General features: G+C 41.6%; 1 protein-coding gene across 1 annotated transcript in view; it reads left to right on the forward strand.

The window, feature by feature from the left end:
* PDE11A (phosphodiesterase 11A) overlaps positions 1-19969 on the forward strand; it is a 300465-nt gene that overhangs the window by 165561 nt on the left and 114935 nt on the right. Inside the window, exon 7 of the mRNA XM_081815325.1 lies at positions 763-813. Coding sequence (XP_081671451.1) covers positions 763-813 — 51 coding nt within the window. The remainder of the gene's footprint in view (positions 1-762; positions 814-19969) is intronic.

The raw sequence follows: 19969 nt of genomic DNA on the forward strand, positions 1-19969 counted from the left end.
GCTGTCTTACACTATATACAAAAATAAATTCAAATTGGATTAAAGATTTGAATGTCAGACTTGAAGCCATAAAACTCCTAAAAGAAAACATAGGCAGTAAGCTCTTCGACATCAGTCTTAGCAAAAAAATTTTTTTGGACCAGTCTCCTCAGGCAAGGGCAACAAAAGCTAAAATAAACAAATGGGACTACATCAAGCTGGAGAGCTTCTGTACAGCAAAGGAAACCATCAACAAAACCAAAAGGCCACCTCCTTAATGGAAAAAGATATCTGCAAATCATACATCTGATATGTGGAATCTAAAAACAAAACAAAAGAACAAATGAAACAAAACAGAAACAGACTCATTGAAACAAGAAATAAACTTTTGGTCACCAGAAACGGGAAGGGTTGGGTAGGGGGGCAGATGAAATCGGTGAAGGGGATTAAGAGATACAAACTTCCAGTTAGAAAATAAGTAAGTCCTGGGATATAATGTACAGCATAAAAAATACAGTCAATAATATTGTAATAAATGTATGGTGACAGATGGTAACTAGACTTATCATGGGCATCATTTTGTAATGCATAAAAGTATCAGATCACTCTGATGTATACCAGAAATTAATAGGATATTGTATGTCAACTATACTTCAATTAAAAAAATCCACTATTTTCAAGGTGACATAATGAACTGCATTTATTTATAAGCCAGGAGAATTTCAGAAAACAGTCATGTCTAGTTATTAAAGGGTTTTTTTTTTCCCTTTTCTTCTGAATCAGGTACTGTCATACCATGCAACATGTTCAAAAGCTGAAGTTGACAAGTTTAAGGTAAGGAAGCAAAGGGTGCCCTTGCTATTACGTAATGTTAATCTTCACATGGCATTCTGACCCGCTGTCACTTGCCTCTGTAGAATCAGTCTGGTCCACTAGGTATTAGGGAAAAGAACTGGGCAAAGGTGTGTTTGAATATTTCAGTCTTAGAGGGGAAAAGGGACTTATATATAAACTAAGTATCCCCTTCATGATCATTTAAATGATTCATTATTTATTTCTTTCCATTTGTTAAATATGTGGGGTATAAGAGAAAAAAATCTGTGTAATATTGTGAGAATCGGGACACCTGGCTTTGGCATTTATTTTTCCTCCAACTTTCTGTTCACTTAAATATTTTCATCTGTAAAAATAAGGAAGAGATTAGGACAATAATAACTAACATTTGCCATATGCTTACTATGGACCACAATACAAAGCATTTTACCTATATAATTCATTTGAGTTTCATAATCCTGTGAAGAACATACTGTTTTACAGAGGAGTCAGTTGAGGCATGGAGATGTTAAGTAGACAGCCAAGGTCAAATGATTGTAAGGGGTATAGCCAGGCAATCTGGCCCTGGAACTGGAGCTCCTAACCACGGTGTTCACTGCTGTTCAGTGGGACCTTCTTCCAGCTCCAACATACGATAAGTCTGTGAATGAGGCTTAGATATTTTTTATCTTTTTTTTAAGATTGTATTTTTAAGTAATCTCTACACCCAACATGGGACTCGAACTCACAACCCCAAGATCAAGAGTCACATGTTCCACCAACTGACTCAGCCAGGTGCCCTAGATATTCTTTTTCACCTCAGTCACCACCATTCTCTTAAAGGCAGCCCAAAATTCTTGTTCCGTCCCCTGCACTTCTAACCAGTCATGGTCAAAATATGAGAGTGTTGCGAGGCCTGATTTCCCTCCCCTTTGCAAGCTTCGGTCTCTGCCTTTTAAAGTTTTCGTGGAAGTCCAGAATTATCAGGTTAGCCACCACAACCGTAAGAAAGATAGTGTTTTGTACTGTGATATCTGTATGTAATAACCCTTGGTGATGGCTACTCTTCTAAGAGTTTCATTTACACGCAGATGCATTCATCTTCCCAGGAACAATGGCACAGAGACCTGATCCCTAAATTGGATCATTAGAGTTGAGTCACACTAATAAAGAAAGGAAACAAGGGAAGACTCCAAACTCAGAGTAAGGATGAGGGGAGTGCTCAGAAGGGCAGGGAGCAGTGCATTTAGCGCGGGCACAAGCTGAGCTGCATGGGCTCCAGCCAGGGATATGGTGCTATTGGCTGGATGAGAGGCTTAGGAAAAGACTGCAGTGCTGACCCAGATCAGGAGCGACATGTTGCCAGCAAGAGGTGACAGCTGACAGCAGAAGAAGGAGACAGAACAACCCAAACTGTGGCGGTCAGGGCCCTCTTGTTAGGGAGATAAACATCCTACCTATCAGCTAGAATGTGAGTGTCATCGGGCAGCACTTTTTGTATGTTGTGTTCACTCACTGCTCTATCCCTACAGTTCTGGGAACATGGTAGTACTTAGTAAATATTTGTTGAATTGATGGATGAATGAATGAATGAATGAATCCAAGAGGCATCAGTGTTCCGTAATTCAAAACAATTATTCATTAAGAAAATGTTAAAAACCAAAAGAAAAAGAAAAAAAAAAAAAGAAAATGTTAAAAACCATGGTTACATATGATTATTTTTCATATCTTCTATATATTTTATAAATAAGTCCATCAAAAATAGGTAAAGCTTTTATACTTTAATAAAGCTTAGTTACCTAGAAATCTGATTTAGGGAAATAACTTGCTGCAAATATTTTACTGTTCTCACTGTCTTATATGTTTACTGTTATTATCATTATCATCATTGCTAAAAGAAGGAAGGGAGCTGCAGGGAGAAAGATAGCAAAGCGCACAGTGGGACAAATATGACTGCAGGAGCTATTTGATGGGACAAGCACAGAGGCACAGCGGGCCAAAATCCATAGCTGTGTACCCTCAACACATACTGCCCCTTGTTCAGCCTTAATTCTTAATTCCTTAGTCTAAGGAAAATACCATTGTCTTGGAATTTGCCATGCTTTTCTATTGTTAGCTCACAAACATACTAAAAATATGAAGTATTTAAATTTGAGAACAAAGGGTTATTTCATCTTAAAGTTATCAAGAATATTAACTTAACTGATTTATTCCAGATTTTATCCTGAAAGATATTGGTAAGTGTCTTAAACAATGTAATTGAGATATAGTAGATAATTTTAACCTAATGGCTTTTTTTCTTGATATATAAAGTAAACAAAACATTATCATAATTAGTAGCTGATGTCTTATAACTGCAGCAATAACATTAAAATGTAGTGAGCTTAAAATAATCCTGCACATAGACACTGAAAAGTACTTACTGAAATTTCACACTGGAGTATGTGCAATGGCAGTTTCCTAACATTGTAGCTAAATAGCAGTAAATAAATGCTTTGTTTTGACCCATATGTACAGATAAACCATGCTTGCATTCAAATATATTGTAAACTTTGCTACTTACAATAATTTTTTAACAGAGATAGTAAAGAAAATAGATCTATATGTAGAGAGAGATTTGAAATCTGGAATAGAGTTATCCATGAAATTTCGTCCTTTAAGGATGGCTGAGTCAATGTATTGGATTATGTACAGCTGGGACAAAGCTATTGATCAGTGATTCAGAGATGAAATCAGGGCTTGGAAGGAAATATCATCCTCTAGGACCTGGAGGTCAAATACATGCATACATAGACCAGACTCCGGTTGCAGCCCAAGCTGTACCACATCCAGGATTCAGATATGTTGAGAACACCAGTGAGAAATGGTTATTCACACAAGAGACTAGAGGCCTCCTAATCAAGAAGTCTTCCTAGTGGAAATTGAGACCACAGGCCTCAGTGTCTAGATGATTCCAAGTTCAACATGGGGTTTGTCTCTTAGATTTGTCCCTTAACCCAGCCTCCTATAGATTCATCTTCTCAGCTAAAAACGTGAATGGACACAAAAGGTATGGACTTTAGTACAGTTTCAGTGCAGTAAATGACCCCAAGAGCATGAGGGTTCCAGAGTGCCAATAGCACGCAACAGAAAGCGGCAGCCCAAGGGAAAGAAAGCCTCAGATAGACCAGAGGGAAGGCACCTTCTATCAAAATGACCAGCAGAAGCTGAAGGAATCAATGCAGGCTGAGTGGTCACATTTTAAGGACAAGTTAGGTATACCCTGAGAACTCTCAGAAATAAGTAGGAGAGATGGAAATCCCATAATATTGGAGAGTACAATACACACCATTAATTAATTACTTTCAATTAACTACCACTTGTACTCCTCAGTGGGATGGTTTCAAGGAACACAGATTTCATATATAATAAACCTATAGTCAATCTTTAATAATCATTAATGCAAGGCTAATATCATCTTACCTTTTTTCATATCTTGTCTTCCTATTTCACACCTGTCTATATTTGGGGATTTCTTTTCCTATTGTAAAATGTCAGAGGAGAGGGAAAAGATGTCTTCCTTTCTGTTTTGTTTTGTTCTGTTAACTCCATTTCTCCTGTTGGGAAAAGTCTCTTTCATGGGTGTGTGGTGGTAGGTGGGTGAAGGGTGGTCAGAGTGTGAAAACCATTCTAGAAGTTTTCCTGGATTATCTAGCCAGAATAAGTAGATGAAACAACATATAATTGCTCATCTAGGAATGTCAGAACCTAAGCTTATTTTTGTGGCTGTGATATATTATTTATACCTTGGGAAACAGTCTTTTTTGGAGGGCCACCTATACACAAAAAGATCACAGAACTTCCTGGAACTAATGAATTAACTTTTTCAAAGTCTGATTGAGGTTATAATGTTAATAATTTGTCCTTTATGGGCTGGTTGCCCTGTGCATTGAATGAGGAAACCAGGATCTAAAGAATAGTTTTCAATCCTCATTAACATTTACTGATCTTTCTTGAACTTGAAATAAGAAAGGTGTGCCCAGAAAATTTGTGCAGATTTTAGTGCCTGTTTATATCTTTTCTGCTCTGTGCTAACGGGAATAATGTATAAAGACCATATTGACAATTAGATCTCTTTGAAGATGACTGGTTTAAAGGCTTTTAATAACCTGAAGATGGCAGATGTGGTAACATAAGAAAATGAGTTTGGTACACCAATTATATGCTCCTGTAATTTTATGCACTTCCCTAAGATTCCAATGTGGTGGACAGACCAAACAGTTACTACTGTATATTCCAGTTTACTAATTAAAATAAACTCATGGACGTTCTCATGTTGTATTGCCACCTTTTATCATCCCTTCTTTCAATTCCAAACTGCATGGGTTATGGCTGCAACCAGAGATGAACTCGTTTACGGCACTATTTAACTGCCTCAGTAATTAAACACCGATAACTCCTGTTAGTTGTTTGGGTTTGGACTACCTCTTGCGTATTTCAAGTTATCAATGTTAGTGCCTAGACCACAAATTAACATCCTGGTAAAGTAAATAAAATAAAGTGCCACGGAATAGGTACCCCCTGTGGCCTTTACTACCAAAATAAGAATGGCCACATCAAAAATAGGATCTTACAAACTCCTCTGTAAGATAGAGGGCAGGGGAGAGGCTGGGCAATGGGATAGGATGTACTAGGCTTTTTTTTTTTTTTTTAAGTAATTAAGTTTGAGGAGGCATCTTTGATCCTGAAATATTCAAATGTTATCATAAGCCCTGGCAGTTGTGCGGGTAGATGTGTCTATCATAAGTCCTGCACGAGGGTCCCTGTGTAAGGAGGCAGGAGTTGGGGCTCGCCCCCAGTTGACTGGTCCACTGATGGGTTGCCCCTTAGTGACTGATCTCCCAGTGGGCGCACCTTTTTCTAATTGCACAGCGACAGAACGTGTGCTGGCCTGCCAACTCTATTTCCAAAGCTGGGGGAAAAGTCCAATCCTTGCATCGGCTTCTTGCAGAGGAAAAGTGTCCCATGTAGACAGAGGGTAACACCATGACACTTACCCAAACCCAAGTAATGAGGCAGCTGCCAAGGAGGGGAGAGGTAGGGCAGGGCACCATGTGGCAAAGGCTTAGGGAGCTCATGTTCCCCACCACAGTCAGTAGGAAGCACCTTCCAGCTCCTCTTTGGCAGGCCGGGCACTCCCATAGAGACACCTCCAGAGTCCAGGCGGTAATCCACAACGTCAGGGTGCCAAGGAGGGAAGGAGAACTTCCACTTGTTCCTCTAGCCTCAGCCCTCACAGTCTTCCTGAAATGCCACCTTTGGAAATCTCAACAACCAACCACTTTCCGGTTCACCTCTGCTTCTTTCTTTTTTTTTTTTTTAATGTTTTATTTATTTATTCATGAGAGTCAGAGAGAGAGATAGAGAGAGGCAGCGGCAGAGGGAGAAGTAGGCTCCCCGCCTAGCAGGGAGCCCGATGCGGGACTCGATCCCAGGACTCTGGGATCGTGACCTGAGCCGAAGGCAGAGGCTTAACCGTCTGAGCCACTCAGGCGCCCCCACCTCTGCTTATTTCTAACGTTGTTTAAAAGATGACCTCGACCTCGCAGCAGTATAAATGGAACTTGGGAATCATCTTACACCTAACCTATTCTGTCTCCTCTCTTGTCCCTGCCTCTTGACTTGAGGGCTTTGTTGTTACTTTAATAGTATCTGTGCCGAGTTTAATTTCTGAGATTTTTTTTTATCATCAGGGAGTTCTTGAACCTTCAGTAGGAATCTGGTTGCAGGGGAAACATCTGGGAATCGGCATTCAAAAGGGCATGCCCTGCTCCTGTGGCAGCAGGCTGAGCTGGGCAGCCTGCACTGCTTAGGCCATGTCCAGAAATCCGTGGAGTGCTTTGTGTCCGAATGTCCACATGTTCATATGGGCTTCTCTTTATGAGTTGTGTCTTCATGGAATGTTAGGTCAGATAAAAGATGGTTATGCTTTGTCACTGTTGAGTGTCAACAATCCTGGGGAGGGGAGCCGTGTGAGGGGAATCAGGGCTGAAGTCCAGCCCGGCCTTTCCTACTGCTGCACTATGTGGCTATGAGTTGAAGGCTCCTCAAGAACTCACCTGGCCAAGCTACATCCTGTGGTGACACTGACCTCCTCCCAGATCAGCTTCAACAGCCATCATTTGTCCCTTCTTTGAATTTGGAAACAAAACAGGAACACTGTCTCCGAAAGGTCATGAGGAATGTTGACTTTCCCTGGGAGGAAGGATGTGCCTGGAAGGCGTTCTCCCACCTTCTTGCTTCCACACACTAACACAGCTGGTCCACTGCACTCCTGGAGTGGCACACGTGAAGACCCAGGGAGTCTGACCCTGAGGGAATGAAATAAAGGGCAGTTCATTTTTGGCTTCAGAGCAGTGATGAGTCCTGAAGGTCCAGAGAAGACAGGAGTGGAGGGCAATTGTGTGGCCCGGTTAAAGCGCTGACTTCTGAACGGTGAAGGGAGCTATAGAGGCCAAAGGGGTCAGAGCTTTCCAGAACACTAGGGCATCTGGAACTGTATCACTCTCCTTCTTTCCGGTTTGCCTCTAGTTAGAGCCATCTATGACTACAGGCATGGAACTGGGAAATAAAGAACTGATATGCCCTCCCCTCAGTGATGTTGGTTTGGTTTAGCAATCGTAACGGTTGGTTTTCTCTCTGCATCTCCTTCAGTATACGTAGGAGCTACAAACCCCTGACTGCCATGCTTCCCTCACCCTCCTCTCCAGAGGACCACTTTGGATATAACTGTCCAGTCACCTTTGAGTCCTCACATCTCCTCACTCCCATGGGCTCATCCCTCCATTCTGACTTCACAATGTCTCCCATGCTCCTCCGATCCTCACAGTCACCACCAGCTCGGATCCTCATTCTTTCTCATGCAGACATTTGTTATGCATGCTCTCCTAGCTGGTCTCCCTGCCTCTCTTTCTCTCTTGCTCTTTAATTTTTTTTTAAGCAAGCTGGTCTTATGCCCAACATGTTGGGCATAAAACCAGCTCCCAAATTAATCCTGTGCATAGTGGCCGGATTAATAGTATGTTGGTACCAGTTGCCTTCTCACAAAGCTCAACATCTTCTATAAGCCTTTAGATCCCATCATTTCAAATTCTTCAGTTGGACATTCAAATGGGTGAAGACCAGTGGGAGAAACAAGCTTCCAGTTAGAGAATGAATGAATCACAGGAATAAAAGGTACAGCAGAGGGAATATAGTCAATGACACTGTAATGGCGTATGGTGACAGATGGTAGCATAGCATCACGGGTAGAGAAGTTGAATCGCTGTGTTGAACACCTTAAACTGATGCAACATTGTGTGTCAGCTATACTCAAATTAAAACATTTAAAATAAATAACTAAATTCATTATAATAATACTTATAAAAAGTGCTCTGAACTCTCAGCTCCAGTTCACTTTTCCATCCTGTTTCCCATGCTCCCACTGACCCACCCTTCACACGAGCTCTATTTGATATTTTCTGTCCATTCTCTGCCCTTCCCGATCTCAGTCCCCATTCCTGTTTCTATCTCAGCATATTTAGAGTCCTGACAATCCATCTGCTCCTGCTCAGTTGTGCCCTCTATGAAGTCATTCTCACTGTAATTCAGGCAAAAGTGATCTGCTTGTTTGCCATTTTTTTCATTATACGTATCAGTTTCTGCCTTGTGATATAAATCTTTATGCACCTGTCCATTCACCTGATTAAACCAGGAGCATTTTTATGAGCGAATCCTTGTCTTTACTCATTTTTGTAACCTTTATATTTCCTAAAGTCATGTCTTGCACCTGGGTGCTGGAGAAATTTCTACCAAATCCATTGAACTATTTGTGGTTTTGATGGCAGAGGTGGTTACAACATATGAGTAGAATTTGGAAGCAAGGATCTATGACAATAAGAGTGTCTGCAAATTGTATCTCAACACCTTGTTTTAAGTTCCTGGGTGCTAATTTCCTAAGAAGCCTGAACTATATGAAAATAAAGGGATTCATTTTCTTTGTTTAGGATACTCTCTTTGAAGTGTTCAGTAATGACAATATCTGTGCTTCCCTACTGTGGGCAAAGGTCCCTTGTCATTCATTCTTAGTTGATTCAGCAATTGCTATAATACAAGTACACCTCAGAGATGTTGAGGGTTTGGTTGCAGAGTAGTGCAATAAAGCAAGTCAAATGCATTTTTGGTTTCCTGGTGTATATAAAAGTTATGTTTACTACACTATACTGTAGCCTATTAAGTGTACAATAACATGATGTCTAAAAACACAATGTACATATCTTAATTAACAAATATTTTATTGCTAAAAAAAGATGAACCATCATTTGAGATTTGAGTAAGTCATAATCACTGATCACAGATATATAATAATATATATAAAATATAATAATGTAAAAGTTGATAGTATTTAGACAATTACGAGAATGTGACACAGAGACATGAAGTGAGCAAATGCTTTTGGAAGAATGGTGCTGATAGACTCACTCAACACAGAGCTGCCACAAACCTTCAGTCTATAAAAAAACCAAAGTATCTGCAAAGCGCAGTAAAGCCAAGTGCCATAAAATGAGGCATGCCTGTATTAAATAAGATTGTTCACTCATGTATCCTGCTACCACCATCCCGATAATTAAACCTGTTAAAACTATTCTTTTCTTGAATCTCAGGATGCCTTTCTAATTCTTTTTATTTGTATCATCCTGCGTTCTGTCCCTTCTACCTATTTTTGAAATTATGTGCTGTTTTGGGTAGTTCTGCATGGTTTCTCACAGGTGACACCAGATCTACCCAAAATCTTAAAAATGTGCGTAAATCATGATTCTATTGATCTCAAGGCCCAACATGAAATCCCAAGTTAGGAAAGAATGTCTCGGTTGCCAGAGCTGTCCCTTTTGAAGCAGTCTTTGTAAGGCCATGGACATAGGACAGAAAGCGAACATGTAAATAGACAAAGCAGCCACCAGACCTCTGGGTTCACTTAAAATTGCTAGGCCTCAGGTTTCCTCATCTGAGTAACAAAACCATTTTCAGCTATAAAATGCTACGATGTTATGAGCCTATAAAATGTATCTCCAGGAGGGAAGGGGAAAATAAAACATAAAGCAACATAAAGTTTATAAAACATCTTGGGGTTCTTATAATTTCTAAATACCCAAAGCTTTAAATTTAAGCTTATTTAAAAATTTGGGTATTTGGTGGAAGACTTGGGCTCAGCTTGATGTAATTACATATTATAAGTGATTTCCAAAGCCCACCACGGCTGCATTATATTTGAAGGGTAACATTATACAGTAATACTCATAAGAAAGATCAGTGATTATTTTAGGTAGCAAGAATCTTAATCTCATCAGTATAGAAAGTATACACTAGACTAGAGCTACCTATAAATGTTTAAATAATATTAATGTGTCAAATAATATGTCATATGACTTAGCAGTGTATAAAAACGTTTTCCTTCCCATTATCTTATTTGAACCTCACACCTCTTGGTGAGGGCAGGGTCATTACCCTTTACATACAAGGTGACCAAGAACCAAAAGAACCAGCAAGAAAAATGCACGTGCTTGGCTTTGATTTTTCCTCTCCAGTGTTTTGTTTTGACCTTGAAGATAATGCTTCTCCTCAAGTTCTGAATAGGAAAATATAAGTAATATCATGGAATTTTATCCTGAAGTCATTTCTTTTGATTTCTTGGAACCTCTGTGGCATTTTGACAGTGTGGGGGCCAGATAAGTGTGAATGGTGATGATGTCTGAGAAAAACAGAATTTGGGGCTGAACTTAACATAGACATTTGTAAAAAGAGGCTTTTCATGGTACTCTTTGGGCAATCGATATATAATGCTATTCTATTAGAAACTTCTTTTTGTATTGTGGTTGTACCATCCATGTGACTTCTTGCCCTGAGGTTTCAGACTGCTTAGAAACCTAAGGAAATTGGAAACAGCAAACATTATGAAGATATTGCATCATTTTGAGCAAGAGGGTATATGATCCATTATTCTGACATCTTGCTTGTCTTCCTTACTGTCTGATTGGCTATCTAGCTGTATAGAAATCTCTTGACATCTGGAAAGCTCAAAGGAAAGAGAACAGTCCCACTTTATTATCCTGTGCTCTCCAGGCCTGCCAAGTACCTTGTAAGAAAGATAACAGGGTTATGAGATTGTGAACATCAGTTTAAGGATAAAGCACTTGTCAGGAGATAAAGTCTTATGTTTAAGGCATGAGAACTCATGAACTAGAGACTATTTGGGGGAAGATATGAAGTGAAGAATGGGAGACTGGGTTTACATTTGTATAATGTTTCCTATACTGATGCACGGTATTAGGGACATCATGGACAGTAATCTGCATATCTGAAATATGACGACTCTAACATAAGACTTTACGCTAAATTTTTAAGGATTTTTGAATGTTATTCTGAATTAGCCTCTGTATATAGCTTCAATTTGTATGTGTGAATATGTGTGGTGTGTGTGTGTGTGTATGTGTACACACTTTAGCTTAAAGGGATAGTCAAGTGATTTAGTGTTTCAACTCTGGCGTTAGAAAAAGATGGCAATTCATTGTCTCCAAAGAGACAAGCAATGGAAAATCTGTGAGAACAACAAGATCTGAGATGAAACACTTTGGCCACTGGGTGCCATCCTTGCTCCACGTAAGGATTTGCTGAGCCACATTTCTAGGAAAATGGTTTTAAAACCCAAAAGACAGTCATTTAAAAGTAATTTCAAGATACAATAATGTTTGTGTGTGCACATGACCTGGAATATGTTAGTGACACAGCAGCTTATTTATCTGCTGAGGCACGAGGTGGAACGACTGGGGAGATCTCCCCTCTGGTTCAGCCTTACCAACAAAGCCTGGGTAAAGCCCTCTTGCTGGCCGTATCCCAATGAGCCAGCGAGTTCAGGGGAGGCACAGTGGAGGTGCTGGGAGTTGATGGCGAGATGGTGTGGTAGCTATCCAGAGGTCGGATGTTCCATTAATTGTTTGTATGGTGGCGTATTGTGCGGTATGCACGGAGCGGGACTTGAACCCAGCAGTCAGTGTGGCTGCGCTCAATCCCTTCGAATACACTCCTTTCATTCCCAGAGCTGGTGGAGCCATTCAGCACTCTTCCCTTTTCTAGCAATGCCGGTGATGCGTGTTGGTGGAATAGGAACTCTGTTTTGGGTGCTTTTTCTTTCCCTGGAAGCAATTCATGGAGTCTGCAAAGATGACACCTTAGCCAGGCACAGAACGTCCCTAGTCAATGACACAGTATCTGTGCAGGATTTTGCTATCTTTGGATTTGACACTAATATACACAAAACTTAGAAATTAAACTCAGCTTTATGAACTAGAGTAGCCACAGAGACTGTTCTAAGACTAGCTTGTAGTACAGGCTGCTGTTCCCATCTAGGGCCTCGAACGTGGTTGAGACTAAAAGGAATTAAGGTGTGAACAAGTACGAATTTTAATAAAAATCGAAAATCTGTGACAATCACCCTAACAGAAGACTCTAGAATCCTTTCTACAAGACCACATTGTAAAAGGGATCCAAGCTCCAAATAGGTTTTACCTCATACCCCCAGGCTGGGGGCTGTGCAGCTTGGCCTCACCCTTGGCCCAAGAAGCTGCCCAGAGCAGGGCCTACATGTACTTCTTCAGGCTCACTGTCATCAAACCCACATGCCCATGAAAGGGGAAAGTGTAAGAAGGGCTGGCGAGAAATTTAAAAAGGGCAGGCTTTTTTCAACCTGCCCAGGGATAAAAATACCATCCTGCCGTTAATCATCCACAGGTGGACAGACTTTAACATACATTTTCTGGGCTTACTGTAGGATAACCTGATACCAATCATTGTATACTTTTAAATACTGCCACTCGCTGAGAGTTGTGTTGTTAATGGCTGTGGCATTCCTTCTGATTCAGTGTGCCTTCACTGTTCTTATTTCATTGGATGTTAACAGAAGCCCTTCAAGGAGGCATCAGTGGCTTTATCCCACTTACGCATCTGGCAGCTGAGGGAGATCGCACACCGCCCATTTGGAGGCCTCACTTCTTGCCCCGGAGATCCTTTTTTGGGACTCTCCTACCCAGTATGTGCTCAGTTCTTGCAGTGTGATGGTCACATGGAAAATAACAAATATTTAATGAACATTTTACCATGTGCCAGCTCTCTTTTCAGGGCCTTACCTGTATTACAAACTAAGAAATCTTGATCTAGGTAGGCATGCTGAATTTGTAATATTCCCTTTCAAAATAGACGCGGAACCCTTTTCGTTTTAGGTTCTTCCGGTCCTGGTTTGGCCCTGTCCTTATGGTCTGATGATGAGCCCTTCTGAAATCTAAGGCTTAGTTCCTTGATAGACGGAGGAGTTCAGATTTCCACAGACTCTGCAAAGGCGTGTTTGTTTGTTTGTTTGTTTTTAAGGTGACACAGTAGGAAGGCAGTCCAGGCCTACTGCTTATGCAGGTGTGCTTTCGCAAACTTCAGCATCCGGGAATTGCAGCTTCAGCAGACAGGCTGTGGGATCTAATAGCGATTTTTCTCCTTGAAGGGTAAATCCCAAACAGTTCTTGTGCTGAATGATCCCATTCGTATACCAGGTTCATTTTTCCTAACATATATTATAATTCATCTTGGGCCTTTCCAGAGACAGAAGGGAGTTCTGTGAAAACCAAGCTTTGTGATGGTTTTTGCAGAAACAGGTGGCCATCCTCACCACTGGGCTTAAATTTGTCAAACAACTCCATGAAACACTGAAGCTGGATTTTAAAGAAGGACACTTAGCACTCTTCCCCTCACGACCAGCAGGAAAACCCGAGAACTCAGAAAAGAAAGAGAAGAGGGAGAGAGGCTTTCAGTGACTATGTTGCTCTAATATGAAAAATCATAGGACTCACCCTCCCTTTATTTTTTTAATGAAACTATCCATTTTCCTTTATTTACTTAACTTTTTTTTTTTTTCACTAATCACCCTCCCTTTAAAACCATGGAGAAACTTATTCTTCTGCCTAAAATATCTTTCAAACCATCAGTGATCTCTTTGAAAACAACTTTCCTCTGGTTCTCTGAAGAGTTATGTGTGAGAGCAAAGGCTGATTATTTTGATAACCCCCTTAAAAACCAAAGGTCCAAGTATTCTGTTGTCCCTGTCTGCACTGGGCTGTGATCACGTGTCTGTCTCCACATGAGCTTTTTCTCCCACTGCATAGTGATTCACTTATGAGAAGGCAGGACGGAGTGGTGGCAAGGTCCCAGAGGTAAAAATCTCCTTCCTCTGTGTAATATACGTAAGCTCAAAGTTCCTCCCGAGAAGGGTTACAAGTAGGAGTACACTGTATACCAAAAGGACAACATGCCCCACAGAATGTGCTTGGACGAAGCCAGCTGCTGGGGGCAGAGGCACCCGGCTGCAACAAGCACCCAAGGGGCCCCTTGAGTCAAACGTGCAGAGCCGCATCAATGCAGCTTTGAGCCCCCGGATATGCTCCCTGCAGCCTCGCTTTCCTTACAAAGGGGTAAACGTGGCCTCTGTTAAGGCCTCAGTTTCTCATCTTTCAGCAACCCCCTCCAGAAAGAACTGTTTCCAAGTTCCAGTTTGAAGAATCTCAGGAAAGTTTTCCAGTTGGTCTATTTTGGGTCAAGGGCCCATCCCTGGACCAACCAACTGTGACAGGGACATTGTCATAGAAGAATATATCAGCTCCAAGATGGAAAAACATGGTTGGAGTGGGACACATGGTTTCCTTGAAAGGAGAGGGAGGGGCGCCTGGGTGGCTCAGTTGGTTAAGTGTCCAACTCTTGATTCCAGCTCAGGTCATGATCTCAGGGTTGTGGGATTGAGCCCTGCGTAGGGCTCCACGCTTAGTGCAGAGTCTGTTTGTCTCTTTCTTTCTTTCTCTCTCATAAATAAATAAAATCTTGAAGGAAGGAAGGAAGGAAGGAAGGAAGGAAGGAAGGAAGGAAGGAAGGAAGGAAGGAAGGAAGGAAGGAAGGAAGGAAGGAAGGAAGGGGAGGGATACTAGGCAGATAGAAACACAGCTGGCCTTCACAGGTGAGGTATACAGGCACATAACTTTAAGACGCAACTTTCGGTCCCTATCCAACCTACTGTGGCCTCTCTTATGGAAAGCACACATTTCCTGGAGCACAGCTGAGATGCTCACAATCTCTCCCTTCATGATTCATAATTGTAGACACTGGGCAACACCCACCAGTGACCTGCCAGCCATAGTGGTTTCCAAAGAGCCTTTGTCTAGATTGCATTATTGAAAAGAATGTTTTATTATACCCTTAAAACATTTCTATTTTCACCACTAATCCCATTGAGGGTCACCTTGATTAGGCTTTCAAACTCACCCAAATTTTATAAGACAAATAAATCTAACTTCCAGGAATGTGCCAATTAAATTGGCCCAGGAACTCCTCATTAACAGTTGTCTCATCTGATCATCTCACAGTAGCATCTTTCTATTGCTCTTGAGTCCTGGGGGCACCGATGCAGACCCAGGAAAACCCCTTTTGACTGGATCAACCAATAACCCACAGCTCTCTTCTCGAGTAGTCATTTCTTCGTGAACTAAATAGGACTTACTGGAGAATTGAGCAGATCGAGTAAGCCAAACATCTCAAAGTTCCCGAAGATCTGATGTTTGAAACTCACAGTAAAAGCTCAATTCCTAATCTACTTCCTAGCCTCATTAGAATTCAATTAGTAGAAGGACATTCTTTCCTAGAGGCTCTTTGGCAGATTTGTGTATGAACAGTTAACCCCGGTGTTAGCAAAAGCAGTTATTTGTACTCAAACAGCTCTCTCTGGCTGCAAAGAGAATCCCAAAGCCGTTTGGACAAGACTTTGCTTATCCTCCCACCAGGATGCAAATATTTTAAGTGGACAGAGTGAGATAAAACGCAGTCAGTACTGTGCTGACACTGACCACACCCTGTGGCTGATGGATTTTGGGACTTGAAGGTCAGGGGAGGAAGGTGAAGGAGAGGACACTAGAGACAAGGAGACAAAGAAAAAATTTAAGGGGCTTCCTTGACATTGTTTAAAACTATTTCCCTGTATAAACAAGTTTGGACTTTAAAATGTATCAACACGTAACTACAAAGAGTATGTAGAAATACATGTATATTTCTAGGACAGGTGGAACTTCTAATGTGTCGTGAAAAGCAGGATATTTGAGGGTAAGAAAACCTTGAGGTTTTTTTTTTTTTTCTTTTTTTTCTGCAGTATTCCCATAACTGTTCTTCAGATGCCCGCATGTAGAGTCAGGGAGATTTATTTTTCTTCTAACAGGGTATGTAATAGTTGTCACTCAGCCTTGAAATAGTTTTCCTCTGCAGTGGAACATCAGGCCGGTGATATATTCGCATATAGCTATTCCCACCTGTCATTCTTCTGCCAGCCTAATGCGTCAGCAGCGCACAGGACCCCCCACAGGCCAATGGCAAGCTTTTAAGCTGCTGCATTTATGGGACATAGTTTCAAAATATCCGTAGTCACCCAGCAACAGGAAAAGGTATTTCATTGGCTCTCTTGCTGTCAGCTAGAAAGGAGGACAATCTGGATGGACTTCAGCTGTGAAGATCAAGATGAGGCATTGGAAGAGGGGCAGAGGGCAGGGGCCCGGGGGGAGAAGGGGGGGCCAACATTTGAACACAGGAGCCTCTCAGTGGCCAATGTGATATTTTATAAGTATTGTGTAAAGCATGATGCTTTCATCCCCCCAGATTTAAGAAAAAAAATCAGATGTTAAAGAATAGCACTGTAACAAGGCAGGTAGTTGTCATCTGCAGTGTCGTAGATGCAGAAGAGATCAATCTCGGCTCCCAGTCTTATCTGCCTGATCAAAGGGAGTGCTGCTGAATTTGGAGCCCCAGTGAGAGATAAATTAGAGCTTTTTAGTGTGCAAACAATTAAGTCTTCCTCTACTAGAGGTAGGATGCCATCTATAGTGGGTATTCTAAATGCAAATCAATCCCATAAGTTACTTTATCAATATCTAATCCTGTGAATTATCCTGCCCTTAAAAAGTTCTGCCTAACTCTCAGGCTGACTTCTGCCCCACTCCCCAAGCAAACCCAGGAGAGAGCCGCAGAGCAAGTCCAGGTGGCCTGGGCCTTGAATAACAGGCCATCTCGCCGTGTCCTCTGCTTTCTCCTCCAGCCGTTCCCACGTAATCTATCTATAAAGGAAAACAAGGCTTCCTCTTTCTGATTTCACTCTTTTGTTGTTACCATAGAGCAGAAAATTAATACCAACTGGGTGCACGTGTAAAATCAAAGCAATTAGGGAATGCTCTGTAAACCAGACAAGGAAAAAAAAATACTTTGACGACACCCAGTCCTTGCTGAGAATCCAGCCTCATCACTTTAAGCTGTAGGATGGAAGAACATACACTCTCAATAGTTAAAAACCGTTAAACTCTCGGGATGCCTGGGTGGCTCAGTCGTTAAGCGTCTGCCTTCGGCTCAGGTCATGATCCCAGGGTCCTGGGATCGAGCCCCGCATCGGGCTCCCTGCTCCGCGGGAAGCCTGCTTCTCCCTCTCCTGCTACCCCTGCTTGTGTTCCCTATCTTGCTGTCTTTCTCTCTGTCAAATAAATAAGTAAATAAAATCTTAAAAAAAAAACAAAAAACACGTTAAACTCTTCCCTGCAGATTCACCTGAGCTGCTGCTTAAAGCAGCAAAATGGAGGGAAGGTGCTGTCTGCTTTTTCTGAGAGTTAGTCGGACTAGAAATTAACCATAATTACTAGTAATTATAATTAACAGCGGGCAACGTATTAACTGTAGATCCAATACTATTACATGCATGTTAATTCTGTAGACTCATATTAATAAATTAGTATGTGAATATCGTTTCTGTGTATCTCTTAAGGGGTATAAAAAAGGATGCAGGCAAATTTGCCTTAGCTAGACTCTAGGCTACTTGAAAACTGCTTTATCTTCAGTGCCTAACACGATGCCTGATATATGGTGGGTGCTCAAGAAATATTTCTGGAGTGACTAAAGCAATAAATTGATGAAATTGATGAGTCAACAAATGACACAAAACTTGTGAATCTACCTGAGTTTCTCAAATGACAAGCCTCAGAAAGTTGTGAAACATTTCGATCTTCTTTTAAATGTTTGGATTTACGCATCTCACGGAAACGAAACACAGGAGACCTGAGTTGTTACCTTGTTCTGTCACAAGTCTAGGAGATAGACTTTCTTATTACCTCATTTTATAGATGAAGAGGCTGAAGGCTGAGAGGTAATGTGACTCTCCTAATGTCACAGAGTTAGTAAGTCACAGGATAAGATTTGAACCCGGATCTAATCCAAAGTTCATGTTCTTACCATTATGCAACTCTGCTTGCACACCTATGTGTTTTTTAAGTACTGAAATATAAACCCCCAGGGCAGAACATGCTGCCTTTCTACACAGCATTACCACTTATCCTGTTCCAAAACCACAGACTAGAACATTGAGGAGAAAAGGCTTCTGAGATTAAGATGCTGTTTTGGAGACGACACACAAAAAACTGAGAGTCAAGATGCAGGAAAATAATGAAAAACATGGAACTTTCTGAGCGCTAAACAGGTCATCAAGCTCAGACTGGAGTCCCAGCCTGTTGCCTGTGGTGGGCTCTGTGGAGGTGGGAAATGTTGGTCTGGGCCCGAGTTTGCCACCATCATCATCACAAGACCTGGGTTCAAGGCTCAGCTCTGCCTCACATTTCCAGCAGAACTGTGGGCAGTGCCCACAGAGGAGTTAGGCCCTTTGAACCTCCCGTTCCACAATCAGAAAAGTAGGGTAATAGGAACTACCCTAAGGGATAGTGTGAAGATGAAATGTGATGACAACATAGAAAGAACTGTGTTTATCCTAGACCATTGTTGATGCTTAATAAATATTAAATGTCTTTTCTCTTTCTCCTATACCTTTAAATGAAAAGGTTGAAGAATCACATTTGTTTAGCAGATTATAAAAGGACTCCATAAAATTATCCAGTTTTTCTCTCTGGACTTTTTAATCAGCAAATGTTGGTTCCTTATTTAAGGAGGAAGCAACATGCATTTTGTATTCCAGTAAGACTTTAGAAAAGCTCAGAGACAAGGTGAAAATTTGAGCTAGAAATTTACGTTAGACATGGCTTTCCAAGCCTCCAGGTACCAGGCTATTGTCCTGACTTTCATTTCCCAAGTGAACTACACTAATGATGGACATTTCAGGGATTTTTATCACCTACTAGGTCAAGTGGGAGACAGGCTACCATAAGTCATAGAGAAAGTCTTGGAAGGTTTACCTACAACAGAGGTCCTCACCGTTTTTCGTGAGGAAGAGCAATTCCTCACTTACCTGAAGTTGTGATATAGCAGATACAGGTTTTCAGGGAAGGTTCTGGGTAAAACAGGCAGCCTGTTCCTTCCCACTGAACATGGCAACTACCAAAGAGAAGGAAGTGTGGTAGGGAGTGGGCCAGTGAAACCAGCAAATCCCAACATGTCAGCTAACACTTCAAGATCCATTAATGATCCAGATCTGAGCCCAGAGAAAATGTCTTTCTCTGACACATTAGAGCTCTAGGTCTGCGCACTAGAGGGGGACCACTGGGGGGCATAAGTGGCAGGCCTCTGTCAGAGGTTCTTGGCCCTGGTTGACATTAGACTTATCCAAGGAAGAGAGTCTTTAAAAACAATACCACTGCCTGGGTATCACCCCCAGTCCGATTGAAAAGAAGTGGGCAGAGGGCTGGCATTGGTGTGTATATATATATATATATATTTCAAGCTCCCAGATGAGTCTATTATGGAGCTAGGAATGAAAAGCCCAGCTCTAGCTAATATTTTCCAAACTGGTGTCCCACTAGAACACCCTTCCACAGAATATTAATAATGTGCCACCCACCCACCAAAAGTGTTCTGGTAAATACTCAATTAAATGAAGCTAAAAAGTGACTTTACTGCACCCTTTCTGAGACCTTGTGCCCTCGTGGGCCTTGTACCTCGTATGGTAGAGTATCAACTTTGCCCAGCCACTTTTGACCCCACCTGTTTCAAAGTCCACCTGCTCATGGCTTCTGTAACAGGCCACACCAGTCTGAGCGCATGCTGGCCTGGGGCCACATGTCGTCAAAGGAAAGGCGCAGGGAGTCCTAAGAAGGGGTGGCTGGGT

This window comes from Leptonychotes weddellii, chromosome 3, assembly GCF_054177405.1.
Source record: "Leptonychotes weddellii isolate Sample4059 chromosome 3, ASM5417740v2, whole genome shotgun sequence".
NCBI classification, from domain to species: domain Eukaryota; kingdom Metazoa; phylum Chordata; class Mammalia; order Carnivora; family Phocidae; genus Leptonychotes; species Leptonychotes weddellii.